Raw genomic sequence first — 22,389 nt, 5'->3', positions numbered from 1 at the left:
AATAAACCCTTTATAAAGAAGCCTTATTTTAAAGTGGTACCCCTCTACCTACAGAGAAATGAATGGAGATACTGGTGTTCTGAGTATTGAAGAAAAGGGTGAAAATAAGGAGGATAATAATGAAGTATACAGAGAAACAGATACAGAACTACAGAACACTGTAATTATTATATAAATACAAAGTGTCCTATATGACCAGTAGAGCTGATAAAATAGATACTGGGTGCTGAAACAAGGAAGTAAGAAGGTGATGTGACACAAGTGAGCATTTTAACCCTCTGGTTTTACAGAAATGTATTTTTAAAAGAGGCCCACTGTGAGTGTATAAGTGTATGTAAGTATAAATCATGCTTGTAAAATACTCTACCCCTGAGTTTCAGATCAGCTGCATCACTGATGTTCTTCTCCCCAAGGTGATTTTTGGCGGTCAGTGTCCAAGTGGTCTTCCCCTTGTTTATGTCCCCTTCCAGGACACACATGTTATTAATACTGTCTGAACACTCCCTAAAAGATCACAGTAAACAAGATTACATGCATAATCTCTTTAAAAAATTGTCTAAACATTAATGGAGAACTCTGGTGTAAAATGGACTTTTGTTGTAGTAAAACATAATAAAAAGTTCTTACCTTTGATGAATAGCACACCTCCGTTCTTCCACAGCGTTCCGAGATCCAGACATTTTAACAGTTTGTCCAAACACCCTTCAGACTGGGTGATACAGGGCGTAATTTACCCTGATAAATCACTTTTTACACTGTTATCCAGCTCAAAGTACACCTCCTTACTAGAATCCGGAGAGCCCTGACATTTAAAACGAGGCATTAATAACTTAAAAAGTGCACAAGAACCTTATTAAAAACACTTTTTACATCCCATAATGCTAGCTTCAGCTCCGTGCGCCATCATATTTGCATGGATAATATCATAGACATATATAAACATAGACTCTCCATAGCCTGCCTCCTGGTGCCGACTGCTACACTATGTGCAGTCTATGTACAGGTGCTGGTCAACGAATTAGAATAATTTGAAATAGTGCAATCATGAAATTCTTTGAATGCATTTTTTGTGCAGAAAGCAAATCAGGTGTTCACCGCACCTGTCCTACTCGTTAGACTAATCACAGAACTCGTTACCTGGAAAAAAATTTGCTCAGCTGAGCTTTCCAAAAGGCCCATTTAGGCCATTTAACTGTGACACTGTTGTTTTATTGAATTAGAATAATGTAGAAACCGTTTCATTGAATTAGAATAATTTTTATTATAATTACAATCATCACTTTCTCAGTATTTTGTGGCTGCCCCCTTGGCTTGTATGACTGCCTGAAGTCTCCGCGGCATCGATTTGACCAGCTTGTCGCAAGTTTCCGCACTCACAGCTTCCCAGGCAGTGGCAATGTTCTGCTTCAGTTGGTCCAGCGTAGTAGGCTTTCTGTCGCGAATTTTCTGCTTGACGATGGCCCAAAGGTTTTCAATGACATTGAGGTCAGGCGAGTTGGCCGGCCATGCCAAAACTTCAAGCTGTTTTTTAGTGAACCAATCTTTGGTCGACTTTGCCGCATGAGCCGGTGCAAGATCCTGTTGAAATATGAAGTCTTCTTCGCCGAACTGTTCCTCAACAGTCGGAATCAGGAACGTTTCCAGAACATCTTGATATACGGCAGCATTGACAGTCTTCTTGAGGAAGCAGAGTTTCCCTACACCTCGAGCGGACATGCATCCCCAGACCATAACGCTCTGGGGAAACTTGACGGATCTTTTCACGCACTCGTGGTTGTAGGTTTCGCCACCACGACGCCAGACACGAGGATCTTGGTCACCGAAGGAGATGCAGAAGCGTGATTCGTCACTGAAGACCACTTTCTGCCAGTCTTCAGCAGTCCACTCGCCGTGTTCTTTGGCCCACTTCAGCCGTTTCTCCATATGTTTCTTGTTCAGCATCGGTTTCACTGCTGGAACGCGAGATTTGAAGCCGAGTTCGCGCAGACGACGGTAAGTGGTTGATCTGGAGACGTCAGCGCCGGTCTGCTTGTTCCACAAGTCGGTGAGCTCGGAAGTGGACTTGAACCGGTTGCTGACTGCGATCTTTCTCAGCTGCTTGTTGTCGCGAGCAGAAGTTTTTCGGACGCCGGAACAGTTGGTGCGCTTGCTGCAGTTTTTCTTGAGAGCTTTGCAGACGGATTATTCTAATTCAATAAAACAACAGTGTCACAGTTAAATGGCCTAAATGGGCCTTTTGGAAAGCTCAGCTGAGCAAATTTTTTTCCAGGTAACGAGTTCTGTGATTAGTCTAACGAGTAGGACAGGTGCGGTGAACACCTGATTTGCTTTCTGCACAAAAAATGCATTCAAAGAATTTCATGCATTGCACTATTTAAAATTATTCTAATTCGTTGACCAGCACCTGTATATACATATGCCTATGACATTATCAGTACAGTGATGGCGGCACTCTGAGCTAAAGCTAGAGTTATAGGATGTTAACAGTGTTTTTATTAAACTTCTTGTGCACTTTTTAAATTATTAATGCCTCGTTTTAAACATCAGGGATCTCCAGATTCTAGCAAACTGTTCTCAGAAAGCTGTGGGAGAACAGAAGTGTGCTATGCATCAAAGCTAAGTACTTTTTATCATGCATTACTACAGTCCATTTTACACCAGAGTTCTCCTTTAATCGATATGATTTATAAGATAACAGTAAGTAAAGTATGGCCTAAATACCTTCCGTTGATCGAGTAGTGCACTATGTAGGGATATGCATCCCCTACATGCCTCCCTGGCTCCCAGTGACACTCCACAGAACTGAGATCTCTAGTTTTACATGTAAGACTGTGATCATCAGGAGCATCTGCAGGGGGAAAACATGCTGAATTAGATTTTTATCAGCATTGTCCGTATTGTTTCTTCTTTTTTTGAAATGAGGAAAGGTTTTATGAATCATCTCAGAACTATATAACTCTGTGTGAGGTTGACTAATATGAGAGACGGGGCCCTATTTTAGTGATCTATAGATGAGTTGTCAACCGTACTGCACCATGCAGCTTGATTTAGGGTGTGTCACTGTTTCTTTGCTATCGTAACAACAGGAAAAGTACATCTTGCTCAGCTCAAAACTCCAAAAGACGTACTAATTCTCTGAACTAATCATGGGTGTGTTTCAATCAATCAATCAACCTTTATTTTCACTTGGGAAAACATCGAGGGTGACCCCCATTTGCAATGTTGCCGAGCATTTACAGCATCAAAGGGATTAAAAACATTTAATATATATGAATAAAGTATTAAAATATAATTGACACATAAAAAGTAAAAAAAATTATAAAATATAAAATAAATCAAAAGATAATAGTAAAAGTTAAGTAAAATGAGAAGAATGACAAGAAAATGATAAACTGAATAATAATAAACTAAGAACATATATAAAACAATAGAATAAAAAATAAAAATTAATAATAAATAATAAGAAAAAGATAAAGATATTTAAATTGGATAAACAAATTAATTTCTGGTGGTCTTTAGTAATTAATAAATTTAAATGATTCAGTGATCCCAGTGAAAAAATCCCAGTTTTAATGTGAAATAAACCAATCAGCGTGTTAATTACCATTCCCTTTAAGAGCCATGTGCACTCTGACTTTGGCGGATAGCTATTTTAATGGTGCAGAATCATTTCTGTGCTTCTCAGCAGGGAAAAATGTTCTGCTTATTCACTCTGTGAAGGTGTGTGAGCAGCTCATTTCACGGGAATAGCAATATTATTTTATGGAATATTCTGTTTATTGTTGATGTAAAAGTTGGGTTTGTGCACTGCTCTGTGGCACACATGTGTAGCCAAGGTGGCAATGAATTTCTGACTGTTGACTGTTGTCAGGGTTGTAATCAGTCAGTGGAGCACCTGTGTTTTTTTTATTTCCAACATAGCAATACGCCAAAAACAGCCATCAGCGTAGATATATTCACAAATACTGTTGCTATTTAAACAACAACAGTAAAATGTGTGAAAATAGACAGTTAGCGGGGTGTAAAATAGCAATAAGCATCGCGATGTGCCTTAAACAGGGCATAAGATAGAGCCTTAGAGAGTGTCTTATTAAATCTGTTTTAAATCATAAAGCTCTTCTATCATAGAGGCCCACCACAAGAAAACAAAGTTATTTTAGTTCTTTTCTCCGTCCCTAAGGATTGTAGGCAATCATGCACAATGGAAAACGACCCTGGGAAAACTCCAGCCAGATAACTGCACTGGAACAGTATTACTATTCGCAGCAGATGGAGGTTTGATTGGAAAATAGTGGCAGAGTCATTTAAAAAATAGTAAAACTAAAACAGGAGCATACAGAACACTGTAATTGTGTATACAACTGTTCTTTACGACATACATAAAAACAAACCAAATGATATGCAAATGACACCCAAATTGAGCAAGCTTTCACCTGGTTCTGCTGCTTTATGGATTCAGTTTGGAATTAGTGCTGGTCACAAGCCACATTGCTCAAATCTGATTTTTTTGCTCAGATTGGTTATGACTATTTTGATGGTTAACATTCAAAAATGTTAATTTATTGCACATTACACCCAAAAACACCCATGATTAATTAAGAGATTTAATGCATGCCTTTTGCACATGCAACCTGTACTTTTCCCGTTGTTACGATAACAAAGTTGCACTCAAACAAACCCTAAATCAAGATTCCAGTGCATGGCTCACCTATAGACTGCTAAAATAGGGACCTCAAACTATTACTCACTTTTGTTGCCAGTGGTTTAGACATTAATGGCTGTGTTTATTGTGAGCTATTTTAAGGGCACAGTAAATGTACACTATTATACTGTCTCAAAGTGTCATATATTCAGTGTTGTCCCATGATAAAATATTCTAAAATATTTACAGATATGAAAGAGGTGTACTCACTTTAGATATTGTATAACTAGATTATTACTATACCACAGTTGGTTCAGACCCTGCAATGTGATTGGCTGAGAGGCGTTCTATAAGTGCTGTTATCAGCCGGTAATGCACTGTAACCGAAGCTCTCCATGTATTACTCATACCACCACATACAGGTAACCTAGCAACGATGCAGCGCTTACAAGCCAAACAGTGCAGCTACAAACAGAGCAGCAGGAGAACTATTTTAACTGGCAGAGTTTTTATAACCAAACAGATCCTATTTTCTGCTCCTCTTTAACTCAAACTCTTTCAATAAACAGTGATAATGGAATTGTGGTATAATCGCAATAATACACTCGAGGTTCGTGCTATAATGTGTAATATTGACACTGCTGTATTACGGACAATACTACATGTTATAGCAGTGCCTGGTGAAAAACAAATATACTTAATTATATTTAAAACATATTGAGAAATGTCTAAGCATGCTGTAAATATACTATAATAACAGATTTATGTACTTACTTAAAATACAGTATTTGAAATGTATTTTAAATGTTTGAAAGTTCATTTTGATCATACTTTTTATGCTAGAAGTGTGCTACAGGAACAAGAAGCATATTTGTACTCTAATGTAAATAGATCACATATATTAAACATCTATTCTTAGTACATTCCTAATATACACAGTGTATAATCATAGTGATACAGTTTTAAAATTCATTAAATGTATTATAATTTTACTGTAAGCATTTTTAAAATATAAGGATACACACATGAAGTAGTTTTAATCTTTAAATGTTACTTAAGTATATTTAATAGTTAAGTACATTTAGCACAATTTAAGTAAGACTTTTGTACTATCTTAATAAAATTAATGTATAACAATGTAATGTAACAATGTAATAAAGTGGCTACAAGAACACTTTAGTGCACTATAGCATAATAATGCTTAGTATACTTTTCTCAGGGCTCTCTCTCTCTCTCTCATGTATCATTGCTTAACCCTTGTGTGGTGTTCATATTTTTGTTACTCGTTTACTTTGTTACTTGTATTTAATTCAGCAAAATTAAGCAATTTTACATTAAAATGCTTTACACATGCTCGCTTCACCTAAATTGCAAGCAATATAAACAGCTTACATGGTTAATATTTGCCCTTTACCTTTCTTATGTTACATTTCTTTCAAAAAGTGCTACTCTTTGTTTTGTTAGTTTTTTAATAAAATGTAAAAGAAAATGAATTAAACTCAAGATATGAGTAGAAAATTTGTTTAGTTTCAAATTTACAAATGAAGCAATGTTTATTAGCCCTTGGCCAAACATACTGTATGTAATATAAATATGTGTGTGTGGGGGGGGGGTGTACAGTATGTGTTTATCGAAAATGTGTTTTGATATATGTTTTTCACAAAAAAATCAGCCAATGCCAATGAGTTTGAGTTAGAAAAAATATTTTTTTTTGTATTATTTGATGAAAAATGAAAACGGGTCCCACAGACCCGAACACCACACAAGGGTTAATAATACTACCTGCTCAGTTACACAGCACTGTGTTACACACTTTTATATTCTTCTACTGTGTAAAATCATGATTTAGTTTGGGTTTAAACATTCAATTCATATTTTTACTTTTTACCTCTGTAAATACTTTATCTTTCTTATGCTCTCTTTTAATGTGATCAGATTTTTTTCCTGTGATCTGACAGTCCTCAAAGCATTTCACAGCAGCCTGTACTGTGTATGAGTCTGTATGGGACAAACAAAACTTTGCACTTTGGACACTCTGAGTAAAGCTTACTTACTGCCTATGAAATACGTGGCGCCTGTACGATCGCATAGCATATCAATGCCTGCTGATTTAGAGGGCGTATTCAGGAGAATCGGCCCTGTGGTGTACGTCCTGCTGCTGATTCGGTTTGTAAAATTCGAGGAATTGAATCCAGCGATGCTCTCCGTCTTTAAGATGCAGCAGAATTCGATGCTGTCTCCGACTCGAGCAGCATGGTCTTTAGGATACACCTGAGTCTCAGAAGTCTCGCTAAAGTCCTTTCCTGTAGTAAAAAAACAAAAAACAAACCTTAGTCAGATTATATCTAGCGGTGAAAATTGATTAAAACATTTAATCAGATTAATCACAACAATATTCTGTGATTAACTGATTAAGTGATTAATCGCACTTCTTCTTCTTCCTAAGATGCAAGTTTTTATAGTGGATATTTAAATAGAATAAAATTAAATAAAAGAATGAATGTAAGAAATGTAAAATGCAATTATATTTATATTAGTGGTGTAAATTAAAAGACTATTATATACTTGTACATTTTTTTAAATTTTATTATAAACATCTCAGCTTGGTTTTAAGGATTTCTGAATTAGAACTTAATTAGCTGAGTATAAAAGAGCGTTTTCACACCTGTAGTTGTGAAAGTTTCTGTGGTTTGGATCAGTGGATGAGTTTGTTTATTTGGAGTTTCTCCTTCTGTTTGGTTTGGTTTCACACAGGCATAAAAACCTAAACGCCCCAAAATGTGCACCAACAAACCATGGGAGCACATCAGAATCTCCTTTGATTGGTCACAGCTGTGAGACGATGTGCTCGCGTGGTTTATTGGTGCACATTTTTGTGTGTTTAGCTTTATGCCTGTGTGAAACCAAACCAAACAGAGGGAGAAACTCTCCAAATAAAGAAACTCATCCACTGATCGGGACCACAGAAACTTTCACAACTACAGGTGTGAAAAAGCTCTTTTATACTAAGAAAATAACATTCTTTATTCCAGCGTGTGGAATAAAGATAAAAAGTGAGTGTGTTTTATCTTCCCTTAAACACACTCAAAGTATATACTACTATTTTCATTTTAAACACCACTAATTTAAATATATAATTGCATTTTACATTTCTTACATTCATTCTTTTATTTACATCGAAATATCCACTATAAAAAATAAGCAGAACAAGAAGAACAAGAGTGAATAATTGCAGTTAATTACAGAATACAGTGCTGAATTAAACTGCTGGATAATTCAGATTTGAACAAATGTGCCAGAAATGAACACACACCTTTTAAAATGTAGAAACTCGTCCAGTTGCTGGTCTGGCCGTGGTCTTTGTAGCGCAGTCGGACTGAATGGGAGGTACACTGGAGAGGTAATGGTGAAGTCCAGCTCCAGTGATAAATACCCGTTACATGTGGCTTCACTTCTATTGTCTCCTAATTTAGAAATCAAGTAGAAAAAGAAACATTTAGTGCTGTTAAGAAGTAGTTTTGAGAGGAGAAACACGCTTAAACCTGAAGCTTGTCCTGTTATACTGCTTTATTTTTGTTACATTTTCATTTTATTACATTATTATTATTATTATTATTTGATTCATTACTTGGTAAATTGCTGTTTAAAAATAGGCAAACTTTTCTAGATTTCTTTTTACTGAATATTTAAAACTGTTATATTTAGATTAAATAAAACATTAAGATTAATATTTATTGTGTTGCAGTAGTATATTCCTGAAATTAATGACAAAAAATAAACATTTAATGTTTTGTTATACTGGCAAGATTATCATTAACCCTCCTGTTATGTTACAGGTCAAATTGATCTCTTTCTGCTTGCCTTAATTAGTGTAATCAACATATAACGCCCTGCAATAAACAAAAACTAAAATAAAATTCAATGTTATGTTTTAATGTTATGTAAACCTATTATGTCCAATACATTTGTCTTTTTTTAATATCACGAGACGAGACACGATACTGGGTTCACGAGAACGAGACGAGACAAGGTTTAAAAATAGAATGTTAAAGAAAACCTCAAAAATTAAAAATGGCTTGAAAACTAGAGTTTTATTTGACAAAATCATAAAACACAAACATAACAGACTGGTTTCTCTCACACATTGATTCTATAAGAAATAGTAATAAGAATAAAAGTAAAAAATAAAAATAAAGTCATATTAAGACTATGGTTTGTGTGTTTTTTTCTCCTAAATCTCTTGTAATTTAACTAAGCAGAACCATAACCAGTCCTATTAAGACCATACTTGAAGTGCAAACAGAGACAGAACATTTTTTTTAATACAGTACAGAGTTAAGGGATTAGTACAACTATGAAACAGTCACGTGTAGGATTTACTCACAGTATTTATGAGCTGTGACTCTTTGGGACAGTAAGAGCACTGTCGCGCGGAGCTTTTTAACTGTCGCGTGGAGCTTTTTAACTGTCGCGTGGAGCTTTTTAACTGTCGCGTGGAGCTTTTTAACTGTCGCGCGGAGCTCACCTACTGTCGCGCGGAGCTCACCTACTGTCGCGCGGAGCTCACCTAATGTCGCGCGGAGCTCACCTACTGTCGCGCGGAGCTCACCTACTGTCGCGCGGAGCTCACCTACTGTCGCGCGGAGCTCACCTACTGTCGCGCGGAGCTCACCTACTGTCGCGCGGAGCTCACCTACTGTCGCGCGGAGCTCACCTACTGTCGCGCGGAGCTCGTCACACCCCTATAAACGAGTGATTATCCTGAATGAACCATTACCTGTTAGAGGTAAGAACACCATTGCACTAAAATAATTATCAATGTAGTTAGTAATAAAATATTCATACTGTTTGTTTGGATTTTTGGAATAAATATTATTTTGGATTATTATTATTTTGGATATTAATTAGATAATTAAAAATGTACTGGATCAAATTGACTTGGGAACACCATTGCTGTTCCTGACAAATGAACATAACAGGAGGGTTAAAAATGTAAAATCATAAAAGTACTCAGAAATATCGTGATTTTATGTTAGGGCAATATCGCCCACCTCTAATCTGAATGAAGGCCATAGGCCATCGGTTGGTGAGCTCTTAATCGTAACAAAAAATAAAAATCCACCACTTACATTATGCACAAGCCTCATCTGCTCAGTATAAAAGATCTCTACGTCGTAGGTGATTTTCTCTGGTCTGCTGGTATTGGTGAAATGATCCTTCCATTTAATGCGTATCTTCCAATCACCACTCTCATTCACTTGCACAATCTCAGGGACAGGTAGATGGTGCTCTGTTAAAAGTGTTTAAAGCATTAACAAATGAGCCAGCATTTACACACTGTGCATAATATAAATATTAGCTTACTAATATAAAGTATAATATAGTGCCAATGTAACACAACAAGCCAGTCGTATCGGCAGGTAGAGAGTTGTAGAGGTTCCTAATGGAGTCCTGAGATAATACATGACATCCATAACACCAGATTCTGGAGGAAGAGTGGAAGAGAGACACACAGTCCAAACTGCTTGAGGTCTAGTGTGAAGTTTCCACCAATCAGTGATGGTTTGGAGAGAGTCATGTCTGTCATCTGCTGGTGTTGATCCACTGTGTTTTATTATCAAGTCTAAAGTCCGTGCAGTTTTGTTTTCCCACAACTTGGCACACTGCCCACACAGCCAAAAGTATCAGTTGGTCTTACATAATATTCCAATTTTCTGAGACACTGATCTTTGGGTTTTCACTGTCTGTGAGACATAATAATCAACAATAAAATAAATAAACGCTTAAAATAGATCACTCTGTGTTTAATACATCTATATAATACATAAGTTTCACATTTTGAACTGAATTACTGAAATAAAGTAAGTTTTCAATTATATTAATTTTTTTTGAGATGCACCTGTAGATATATTGCCCAGCTCTACAATAGCATAGCATCTGTGTTTTCAATGCAACCTCTTAAATTTCAGCTCACTGGTGTCCCTAAATTATTTAAATCTTTTAATATCTAACCACCTTCCTTCAGACAGCCTTTACCTGTTTTATATAACTTTTATTTTTTATTTTAGTTCTTCTCGTAGTTCTTTATTCCCTTTTTATTTTTTTGTTCTATTGCTTTTTAATATTTTTTGATTTTGCTTTTAATTGTTATTACTATTATGTTTTTTAAGTTCATTTATTTATTTGTATTTTTTATTGTATTAGGTAAAAGTTAGTTTCAGCTCAATTTTAACAGTTTTTTGTTGTATTAATCTTATCTTCTTTAGATCATAATTTCTTATTAATTAAAGCAAGTTTTTGTTATAATGATACTAATTAATTTTATTATTTTTATTTTAATTCTATTTTTTTTTTTTCATTTTTGTTATATTTATTTAATATTAATTTAAAATGTTCGGTTTCACTGAAAATGAGGGTGGTCCTCAATGTACTTCCGAGTCAAAATAAAGGTTAATTGATTGATTGACTAAGAACAAACCAAGACAAAATAAAGACTAATCACTAATCCGCAGCCATTCAGAGTCACTTCATGACAGACTCATATTTCTACACACTTAGTTTCGTTCCTGTCTGTTGAAACCGTCTGGGTACAATTTTTCTCTACTATTAGTGTTTATAAAAAAGTAATAATTCTTTTTAAAAAAAAAAACATGAGAAGTTTTTTTCAAAATCCACTGACCTGTAAAATTACTGACACACTCTCAACACTCACAAAGAAAAAAACGGCCTACACACTGTAATTATAGAACTCCAAAGTGCTCCTTTATGGTCAGTGGTTCTCAGAAAACAGACAGTGAGGGGAGAAAAAAGGCGGCTGTTTTGATTAAGCATTCCAGTCACTGAGTATAAAAATGAAAGTGCCTTAAGACAGGAAACATCTTTCCTTCCTCCTATTTACTAAATTCATTCACAAATACCAGCCAAAGCGACTGTTCTGCAATGGAAATTTCACTGCTCATAGTTGGGATTTGTTCTACCAATAGTTCACAGGACAAAACGCAAACTTTTCTTTATCAGGGTTCATACACTTTTTAACCAATAAATTCCATTATTTTTTCATGACTTTTCCAGAGCTTTAAGGGTAATTTTCAAGACCATACATTTTTTTAAAACATGCAGACATGGACAATAAAACCAAAAATCAACTTAAACTATAATTAAAAATGATATATTATAGTAGATCTGATAAAAATATTGACACACAATCTTCAATAATAATAATAATAAAATGTGTGTCAGGTCCTGAGAGCTCCATTGTGTAAAGCTAAATTACTGAATTACCTCTGAGCTGACTTATTTGTTGTAGCTCAAAATAGATTTTCTTTGTCGATAAACGGAAACAAAAACTTTTGTAGACCAAATTTCCTGACCTTTTCTGAAAGAACGAGCAGAAACTAAAGTCACGCCGAGCGCGACAGAGAGAGACAGGGGAGGAATATAAACAAAAGCTCACCAGAATAGCATTTTATTTATTAATTATTTTTCTGTATCATTCATTATAGTTCAAATAACCTCACGGGCCAAATGTTTCATGCTGGTTTCATTCCGTGACACAGATGCTGTAAAATATTGTACAGAATTGTCTTGCATTATATTGAGTATCGTGGTAATATTATTTAATGAGATTCCCTGTAAGCAACGCATGGATTATCGTTCTACACATGTCCCTGCAGGTGGTATCCCACCATCAGTGAACAGTGAAGCCAAATTATTTATTTTTACTGTATAATTAAAACATTAGGATTTGACATTAAAATATGATTATGAATCAAACAATCAACATTTCAGCTTTTATTTTTTAGGTTGTATTTATATTTGGATCTGATACACAGTTCAGAAGAAAGCACCTTCTATCTAAATCCATTACATGCATTTGTATCCATTTTTCTTATAAGCAAAAGTATTGAAACAGATACACCTAAAACCAATTAAAGTGAATAAAATGTTATATTTAGTTGCAAATCCTTTGCTTTAATTAACTGCACCAATCCTGTCATCCACTGACATCATTAAACTTTTGCATTCTTCTTTTGTAAACCTTTAGTAGGTCTTTACTGCAGAATCGTTCAGCTGATGTTTGTTTAAGGGGGGGTTACTTCCTTCAGTCTCCTCTTTAGCAGGAAAAAAAATGCATGCTCTATAGGGTTTAAGTGTGGAGATTGACTGGGCCAGTCTAAAACATTACACTTCTTGCCCCTGATGAACTCTTTTTAGTTTTGGCAGTTCGTGTATTGAGTCACTATCACATGTTCCAATACTTTTTTTCTCACAAGAAAAAGTGGGTGGGTTCAGATCCAGATGTGAATACCTGGATCTTCTGTCTCGTATTCATCTTTTAATGTCAAACCTATTCCAATATTTTAAAAGTGAAGTGTATATTGATAATGGCAAAAAAATATGAATGTATGTACTTGAGTTTTCGGCTTTTAAAAAAACTGAATAAGGGAAACAAAAGGGGAAAAAAATACTATTATTAACTATTAATTTACCTATGTTTTAGTGAGGATAATTCAGAAGTGATATTTAAAAAAAAAGCTGTAGCTGGAAGCTATTAGTGGGACTCACCGTACTGCATATCCTGTGCTATTACCAAAACCAGCCAGGAAAACAGTGCTGCCCAGAAACACTCAGAGGCCATGACTGTACACGGGAAATGCACGGCTCTGCTCGCTCGGGGGAAGTAATCTGCTGGAAAAACAAAGAAAAAAGGTGTGTTGGTGAGTAAGATTTTGAGTAAGACTTTTTAAACACACTGCCAGCCTGAATCATCTCTTACAGTATATCTGCTGGCAGGCACCAACTAGTTCTGGCTCACAGCTGTTCTGGATTAGGAATCATCAGAAATACATGATAAAGACAAATAGCTGATAAATATTATATCACTAGCATGTTATAAAGAGCTGTTAAAGGTGTTAAATAAAACATACAGACTCTGTGGGTTAGGATGGGCACAGAATATTTTTTTATTTTATTTTATCTAAAAATTCTATCTAAAAATAATCTTAAATGTATTTACACTGGGGCTGTCAATGTTAAAGCGTTAACGCATGCAATTAATTTGACATTAGTAGCGCGTTATTATTTTTTAATGGAAATTAATTACACCACCAAGTTTGACGACCGTAATCAGTAGTTATAGTAGATTAGTACTAGTACTGATAGTAGTAATAGTATTAAATTAGTACTGGTACTGATAATATTAGATTAGTACTAGTAGTGGTAGGAGTAATATTAGATTAGTACTAGAGCTGATAGTAATATTAGATTAGTACTAGTACTGGTAGTACTGAAAATAGTAGGATAGTGATAGTACTGATAGTAGTAATAGTAGATTAGCACTAGTACTGATAGTACTAAAAGTAGTAATAGTAGATTGGTACCAGTACTGATAATAGTACTAATAGTACTGACAGTAGTAGGTTAGTAGAAGTACTAATAGTACTAATAATAAGAGGATAGTACTAGTACTGATATTAGCAATAGTAGATTAGTAGTAGTACTCATAGTAGTAATAGTACATTAGTATTAATACTTATAGTACTGTGAGTAGTAATAGTAGGTTAGTAGTAGTACTGATAGTCCTGAAAGTAGTAATAGTAGATTAGCACTAGTCCTGATAGTCCTGATAGTAGTAATAGTAGATTAGTAACAGTTAGATAGTAGTATTAGTAGTAGATTAGAACTAGTACTGACATTACTAATAGTAGTAGGAGTAGATTAGTACTAGAATTTATAGTACCAATAGTAGTAATAGTAGATTATTACTAGTACTAATAGCACTGATAGTAGTAGGTTAGTAGTAGTACTAATAGTACTAATAATAGTAGGATAGTACTAGTACTGATATTAGTAATAGTAGATTAGTAGTAGTCCTGATAGTAGTAATAGTAGTAGATTAGAACTAGTACTGACATTACTGATAGTAGTAATAGTAGATTAGATTAGCACTAGTACTGATATTAGTAATAGTAGATTAGTAGTAGTACTGATAGTAGTAATAGTAGATTAGTACCAGTTCTGATAGTAGTAATAGTAGTAGATTAGAACTAGTACTGACATTACTAATAGTAGTAGGAGTAGATTAGTACTAGAACTTATAGTACCAATAGTAGTAATAGTAGATTAGTACCAGTACTAATAGCACTGATAGTAGTAGGTTAGTAGAAGTACTAATAGTACTAATAATAGTAGGACAGTACTAGAACTGATATTAGTAATAGTATGTTAGTAGTATTAGTAGTAGATTAGCACTAGTACTGATGGTACTGATAGTACTAATAGTCATATTCAGTAAACCTGAACACTTTTAAAACCTGAAAATAAAGTATTTTTAGCCAAATTTACCCAAACACCGCCGCGTAGCGGGTGAGCAAACTCCTCAAAACCATCCGACAAGTACGTTTACTCTGAGTTTAGCCCAGTTAAACCCAGTTTAAACTCACCGCTCGGCGCTGGTCTTCAGCTAGGTTGAGAAGCGCATTGAGTTTAGTCCTGTTTTTAGTCCTGAAGTTAAAAGAAGGAAAGCTGGAGCTCCACTGGCGGTTCCTACGCTCCGGAGAGCGGTGGGACTGTGAGGCTGAGCTGGGAGGGAGCAGCGGCGGCGGGAGGAGGAGGGCAGTACTGGAAGAGGCGTTCTTCACTGGAAGCAGAAACACTAATGAACCCGCGGTGATTGGGTAATACCTCCAGTTTCACTCTGACTCCGCCACCAAACCAGCTCTAAACACTCTCCTCAGCTTTAAACACCCCACAGCTCTAAACATTCTCAGCATTTAATTCTCTTAACTTTTAACCCCCCTCAACTTTAACTCAACAATTCACTCGGTGCTACAGTTCACTGGGAGCACATTGAACACTGAATAAACGTCAATGTATCGGTGTTATTACATCTTTAAAAGTTGAGGAAGGAAAAAAAAACTACGTTTAAACAATTTTTATTATTTAATATTGCCTAAAAAAATCTTTTGGTATACTAAAACATGATAAAAAGTACTTACCTTTGATGAATAGCACACCTCCGCTCTCCCACAGCCTTCCGAGATCCAGAAATTTTAAGTTTGTCCAAACACCCTTCAGACTGGGCGACACGAGGCATAATTTAAACTGATAAATCGCTTTTTCCACCGTTATCCAGCTCAAAGTAGCTCCACACCTTCTTGCTAGATTCTGGAGAGCCCTGACATTTAAAACGAGGCATTAATAACTTAAAAAGTGCACAAGAAGCTCATTAAAAAACACTGTTTACATCCCATTACTAGCTTATGCTCCGTGCGCCGCCATATTTGTATTTGTAGGCTATGCGAATACTATGTATATGCATGTCTATGACATTATCAATACAAATATGGTGGTGCATGTTGTGGCCACGCATTATTTTTTATTAGTTACGTTAATTTATGGGCTCTGTATAATAATATTAATATTAATTAAATACATTAAAAAGTCAGATTTTCTATGTTCAAACTTGATAAAATGAAGAGAAAAAAAAAACAGTTCTGAGCTACATTGAGTAAAATTCATATTTGATTCACTTCAGCATGGTAATGTGAATGTAGCCTATGATTGGGAGATCGTTGGTTCGAATCCCAGTCACATAGCTAGCCATCAGCAGCCGGAGCCCCGAGAAAGCACAATTGGTTTTGCTCTCTCCCCTCATCACTCCTAGGGTGATGTTGATCAGCACAAGGCGTCCGTGAGCTGATGTATCAGAACCAAGTCGCTGCGCTTTCCTCCGACAGCAGTCCGAAAAGAGGCAGAATCTGACTTAACATGTGTCGGAGGAGGTGTGTGCTAGTCTTCACCCTCCTGGTGTTGGGGCATTACTACTCCTAAATGAGTGGGTTGGGTAATTGGCCTTGTAAATTGGGGAGAAAATGTGATAAAAATTAATTGGAAAAAAAAAAATTATAAAAAAAGTAAATATTGAATGCTTTGTTAAGGCAGTTTTGTTGAGTTTCTTGGTAATGACATAACAGCTTACGCACACAGCTTATGATGCACTATGATCACAACTCAGAATGCATACTAAAAATGGCTATAATGCATTATACATTTTGATAAACATTTAAAAGCAAGTTTATAATGCTTTATAAATGCATTATAACGTGTTACGAGTTTACATATGTTCATAGAGTCTAAAAGACATGACCTTAATAGAAAGTGTTACTCATTTTAATAATAATTAAAAGTGATAAACATTGCATTACGTGAATAGTGAGCATAAATTCAGTCACAAGTCATTGAATTTCACGTATATTTTATTAACAATGCATCCCTTTCATAAGATTGTTTCTCAAGGCTCTTTGCTAATGCCCAAAAACAAACACTGAACTATACAAGGGAGACCACAATTAAGGGAAAAAAGGAAACATTACAATTATGTACAGCTTTCTGAGAGATGTCTTTTTTTCCTAAAGGAAAAATATAAATAACACTTCTTGCATCCATTTCTGCAATCTCAATATTAAATGGTGCTTAATAAATTTAATACAGTGCTCTGCAAATTCATGAGTGCACTTCAGAGGAAAGAATGGAAGGTGCATCTTCTTGTCTTTTTTGTTTTACATGACACAAATGTACAGTTGAAACACTTCTGACGCTCCACTTTCTCTGCTGAGCGAGTGAGCGACCCTTAAAACGTAAGTATGCAGAATTCAGCCTCAGGAATAAAAGACTGAATATAATATGGTGCAACTGTCTGGCACTTTGACCCCCAGCCTGCATTAAAATAACGCCTCAAACGGGACTCGTGCAGTGAGTACCAGCATCCAGTGGAGCGAGGAAAAGAAGCTGAAACACTGGTTATTATTAGTCAACACTGGTAACATGAGGGATGTAACATTGTAACGAGAGAAGAAAGAAAGGAAAGAAAGAAAGAAAGGCAGACCTGTGAAGTCAGTGAATGAAGGAATGAATGAATTATTTGAATTTTAAAAAGGACATACAGCTCTGGAAAAAATTAAGAGAGCACTTAAAAATAATGAGTTTCTTTGATTTTACCGAATTGAAAACCTCTGAAACATAATCAAGAGGAAGATGGATGATCACAAGCCATCAAACCAAGCTGAACTGCTCGAATTTTTGCACCAGGAGTAAAGACAAAGTTATCCAAAAGCAGTGTGTAAGACTGGTGGAGGAGAACATGATGCCAAGATGCATGAAAACAAATTGTGATTTAAAACAAGGGTTGTTGCACCAAATATTGATTTCAGAACTCTTAAAACTTAATGAATATTAACTTGTTTTTTCCATTATTTGGGGTTTCTCATTTTCGGCAAATAAATGCTCTAAATGACAATATTTTATGTGGACTTTGGGAGAAATGTTGTCTGTAGTTTATAGAATAAAACAACAATGTTCATTTTATTCAAACATAAACCTATAAATCAAAAGCAAAATCAGAGAAACTGATTCAGAAACTGAAGTGGTCTCTTAATTTTTTCCAGAGCTGTATATACTATATTAGAAGTTGTTCTCAGAAGAACACTGTCCTGCTACAACACTTTATGGAGAGAGGGGCAATTTCCAGAACGTTAACAGTCATTGGTCCACACACACACACACAGCTCCTATAGCTTTTAACTGAGAAGCATGTGTTTTTATATACATGCTGTGAAAGGTCCTGTGTTATTACCCAGATCAGCTTATTAGCTCAATTAACAGCAGTAAAATCCATTTTCAATCAACAACACAACACCAGGAGAGACTGTTACAATTATTGCCAGATATTTGTAAGAATAATAACTTAACAATTTAAGTTTAGATTGAACATTTTATACACTTTTATAAACTAAAATTACAATAAAACCTGATGTTTCAGGCAAATACCAAGGCAGACACAAAAGAGGCTGATTCATTAGAATCTATAATAAATAATCACTAAAGAGAAACAGCTTTGATTCGTTCTTTGACAAGATTGAATCTAACAGGATTAAAGCTAACACAAGAAACAGTGATAAAAAATAAAAAAGGCAAAATAATTAAATAAACTAACCTAAATAGCGTGACTGGTCCAGCCAACAGATTATGCAAAGAAAATCTATTTGTGTTGTTCTATTTAAATAAAACCCAATTACAATATCAAAATATGTTTGGGATCAACAGGCACATTGTAGAACTGTAGAAAATGATTCATACGTTTATCTCGCTTTAAAGATCAGCCTTTATCTGATGAACTTCCTCATGGTTCCAATGAACCAACCGGAAGGCTAGAACAAAAACGAAGGATGGAGCGGATGAAAGGCATTGTAAAGGTTGTATGTAAATCGAGAAGGATGCATGCCGCATGCCAAAACTTTAGAAAAAAAATAAAGCATGGTTGCATCTGGTAGGTTCCTCAATGGCTGAGCCAAAACCCATCAAACCACAAACCCTGTAGTACGGAAAACTGTCTTAATGCAGACCACTGCAACTGCAATACAATATACTAGTGTATCTCAGAATATTTAAATATTATTGTAAAGTTACTTTTTTTCAGTAATTTAGTTCAAAATGTGAAACGCATATATTATATAGATGTATTACACACAGAGTGATCTATTTTAAGTGTTTATTTATTTTATTGTTGATGATTATGGCTTAGAGCCAATGAAAACCCAAAAATCAGTGTCTCAGAAAATTTGATTATTATATAAGTCCAATTGATACTTTTAGCAGTGTGGGCAGTGTGCCAAGTCCTGCTGGAAAATGAAATCTGCGTCTCCATAAAAGTTGTCAGTAGCAGAGGAAAGCAGACCTTTTATGGAGGTCCAGATTTCATTTTCCAGCAGGATTTGGCACACTGCCCACACTGCCAAAAGTACCAATTGAACTTATATAATAATCAAATTTTCTGAGACACTGATTTTGGGGTTTTCATTGGACGTAAGCCATAATAATCAACAATAAAAGAAATAAACACTTATAATAATCACTCTCTGTGTAATACATCTATAGCCTAGTCCTGGACTATACAGCAGCGCTATGAACTGAGTTCATCAATTGATAGAGGCATGTAGTCTAGGACTAGGACTAATCACAGTCTGGGAAACCAACCTTCTGGGGGAACAATGAAGTGTTTCTCAGAAATAATCTTGCCCAATGCTCCAGCAGAGATATTGTGGTTTTTGTGATTTTTTTTTTGAAGGGGAAGCAGTGTGATATGAAGAAAAAAGGCACAAAAGTTTATTTCCTCTTCACTACTCCACATTCCATTCTAAATTCGACTGTGTCTTGCCAGTCTTATGCTGTATTTGCCATACAAATGCTACAAATGGGGACAAGCTACTTTTTGACGTATGATTTGATGAAAATGTCAGGATATTAGGGACTTAAATTAGCGTCTTTATAGGAAATGCCGTCTTTTCAACTCTAACGAGCAGTTATATCCACTTATACAAAACCAGCCTTCTATCTGTTTCAATGGGGAGAGACTGAAGGTATTATAACCTCTTCTAATATTAACATATTTTAAAAACACTGAAAAAATCAGATAAAAACCTTCATGAACTGTTTGTAGCACTTTTCTCTTCAATGCACACAAAACTGAGATTTTTCAGCTTGCTCTGGCTACTGCGCTTGCACAGATCTCCACATCAAGGAGGAGCTTTCACTATTTGCATGCTGACACTCCCTAACTCACGGCATAAGGAGCAAGCTGATTGGCTCTTTTTGTTGAAAGGCTAAATTGAATTCTTATATGGACAATGGCATTATGAGAACTCTAGTCTCTAGTATTATTCCAGTCGGTTGCTGGTCTCCTCATTAATCATGTCTCTTTTAATTGAGCAAAAATATATAATTTTTTTTGAGATAATGAAGCAATGAGCTCTACAGAGTAAGGACAAGTGCATGCCTCCTCAGATACATGTGAAGTAAGCCCCGCCTCTTTTAAACTGCCACTAATGCGGTATTATCATTATCTCAAGCTCAGAGGAAAGCACCTGATCCCCAGCTCGATACACCAGCTAACAGAGGCCTGTGCTGGCCAGCATCACATCAGGAGTGAAGAAGGGAGTGAGCAGCGCAATTATGCTCTCTCAGAGTCTGGATGCTGATGCTCATGCAAAGCAGCACGACCAGAATTTGAACCAGCGATTAGCAGACTTTAATACTGTCAGCATCTCAGTCTGCTGAGCCTTTTAGAACACAGCATCACACATTTCTGAAAAGTTCTGTTAAAAGTGGAACTAAAAGCCATAATCAGGTCACAACGATGAATATCTGAAGGCTGATGTTGACACACAAATGGTAGGAACTGTATTAGATAAGGAGCGCTTTGTTTTTTTTGATGAAAGAAACTATAAAAGAGGTTTTAGTGGAAAGATATTTTCCCTATTTAAAGGAGAACTCTGGTGTGAAATTGACTTTTGGTGTAGTAAAACATGAAAGAGTACTAATCTTTGTTGAATTGCCCACTTCTGTTCTCATGCAACTTTCTGAGATCCAGTAATTTTATTAAGTTTGTCCAAATAGGCTTTAGAATGGATGATATGGGGCATATTTTGCCCCTGCAGATAAATTGCTTTTTACACCGTTATCCAGGCTTAAAGTAGCTTAATAAGTTTTTTGTGCACTTTTAGAGTCATTAATGCCTTGTTTTAAATGTCAGAGCTCTCTGGATTCTACCAATGAGTGTGTGGAGCTACTTTGAGCTGGATAATGATGTAAAAAGTAATTTATCTGCAGGGGCAACATATGCCCCACATCATCTATTCTAAAGCATGTTTGGACAAATTGAAAATAAAATGAATGGATCTTAGAAAGCTGCAGGAGAGGGAAGCTGGGCTATTAAACAAAAGTAAGTACACTTTATTATGTTTTACTTCACCTAAAGCTCCTTTAAAACTCTATATTAAAGGGCAGAGCTCTTATTTTATCCTTTTTAACTTTTAACTTGGGCTTTTATCTATGCAAGATTACATTGCTTTACACATACTGATTATTTTTCCCTGGCTTCAATAAAGTGTAAGTATAAGGGCTAAAAGCCACACTTAAAGTGTCCACTACTTTCTATGTAACACTCAAAGAATCTCTTTACTCTCCGCACAATGACAATGAGCGTTCCAACGTTTCAACATGCTGATAGTGGAGAGCTGCAAGGAAGTGGTAAAGACGCCTACTAGTGTTTGCAGAAGTGGTGAATATTGCAAAATTTATGTTTTTTTTATAATAAAAAGACACACTGGTCAAAAGTGGGCTGCATGATCTGAGTACTAAACATGAGCAGCCTGAAAGTGTATATAAACATTAAATCACGCATATCACTATAACTCCTTAATTCAGCTACACTGATCATATAGGACACTGTGTAGTTGTATAATAATTACAGACTGTAGTTCTATATCTGTTTCTCTGAATACTTTTTACAGTTTTATCCATCTTTCTTCCTGTTCTTCAATTCTCAGAATCCCAAAGGAGAGAAAACCACCACAGAGCAGCTATTATCATTATTATTTGGGTGGTGAGTTATTATTAATCTCAGCACTGCAGTGATTAGCAGTGATTAGCATGGTAATGGTGGTGTATGAGTTGTTATGAGTGTGTATTGTGCTGCTCGTACAGTGAGTGGATCAGATACATCAGTGCTGCTGGTGTTTTTAAACACTGTGTTTAATCACCTCTCACTGTCCTCCACTCCACTATTAGACACTTCTACCTACAGCTGAAACACCCTGTAGATAAAGTAAAGTCAGAGACAGAAGATCTGAATCTGTTGCTGCACAGTTTATATTGTTCCATCATCCTCTAGTCCTTCATCAGTGCAAACA

General features: G+C 35.6%; 1 protein-coding gene across 2 annotated transcripts in view; it reads right to left on the bottom strand.

Moving 5' to 3' along the window:
• Positions 1-15,274, bottom strand: part of lifrb (LIF receptor subunit alpha b) — a 32,357-nt gene extending 17,083 nt beyond the window's left edge. Inside the window, exons 1-7 of one of the 2 annotated variants that reach the window (XM_022675947.2) lie at positions 15,085-15,274; positions 13,208-13,330; positions 9,772-9,932; positions 7,956-8,106; positions 6,697-6,945; positions 2,722-2,848; positions 368-504 (exon numbers count right to left, since the gene is read on the bottom strand). In XM_022675947.2, coding sequence (XP_022531668.2) covers positions 368-504; positions 2,722-2,848; positions 6,697-6,945; positions 7,956-8,106; positions 9,772-9,932; positions 13,208-13,280 — 898 coding nt within the window. In that variant the 5' untranslated portion in view covers positions 13,281-13,330; positions 15,085-15,274. The remainder of the gene's footprint in view (positions 1-367; positions 505-2,721; positions 2,849-6,696; positions 6,946-7,955; positions 8,107-9,771; positions 9,933-13,207; positions 13,331-15,084) is intronic. The other variant, XM_022675948.2, reaches the window with a different exon arrangement.
• Between the last annotated feature and the right edge of the window lie 7,115 nt (positions 15,275-22,389).

This window comes from Astyanax mexicanus, chromosome 17 (genome assembly GCF_023375975.1).
Source record: "Astyanax mexicanus isolate ESR-SI-001 chromosome 17, AstMex3_surface, whole genome shotgun sequence".
In the NCBI taxonomy this organism is placed as follows: domain Eukaryota; kingdom Metazoa; phylum Chordata; class Actinopteri; order Characiformes; family Acestrorhamphidae; genus Astyanax; species Astyanax mexicanus.
The sequence above is the reverse complement of the archived record's forward strand: the minus strand, read 5'-3'. Positions and strand labels throughout refer to the sequence as shown.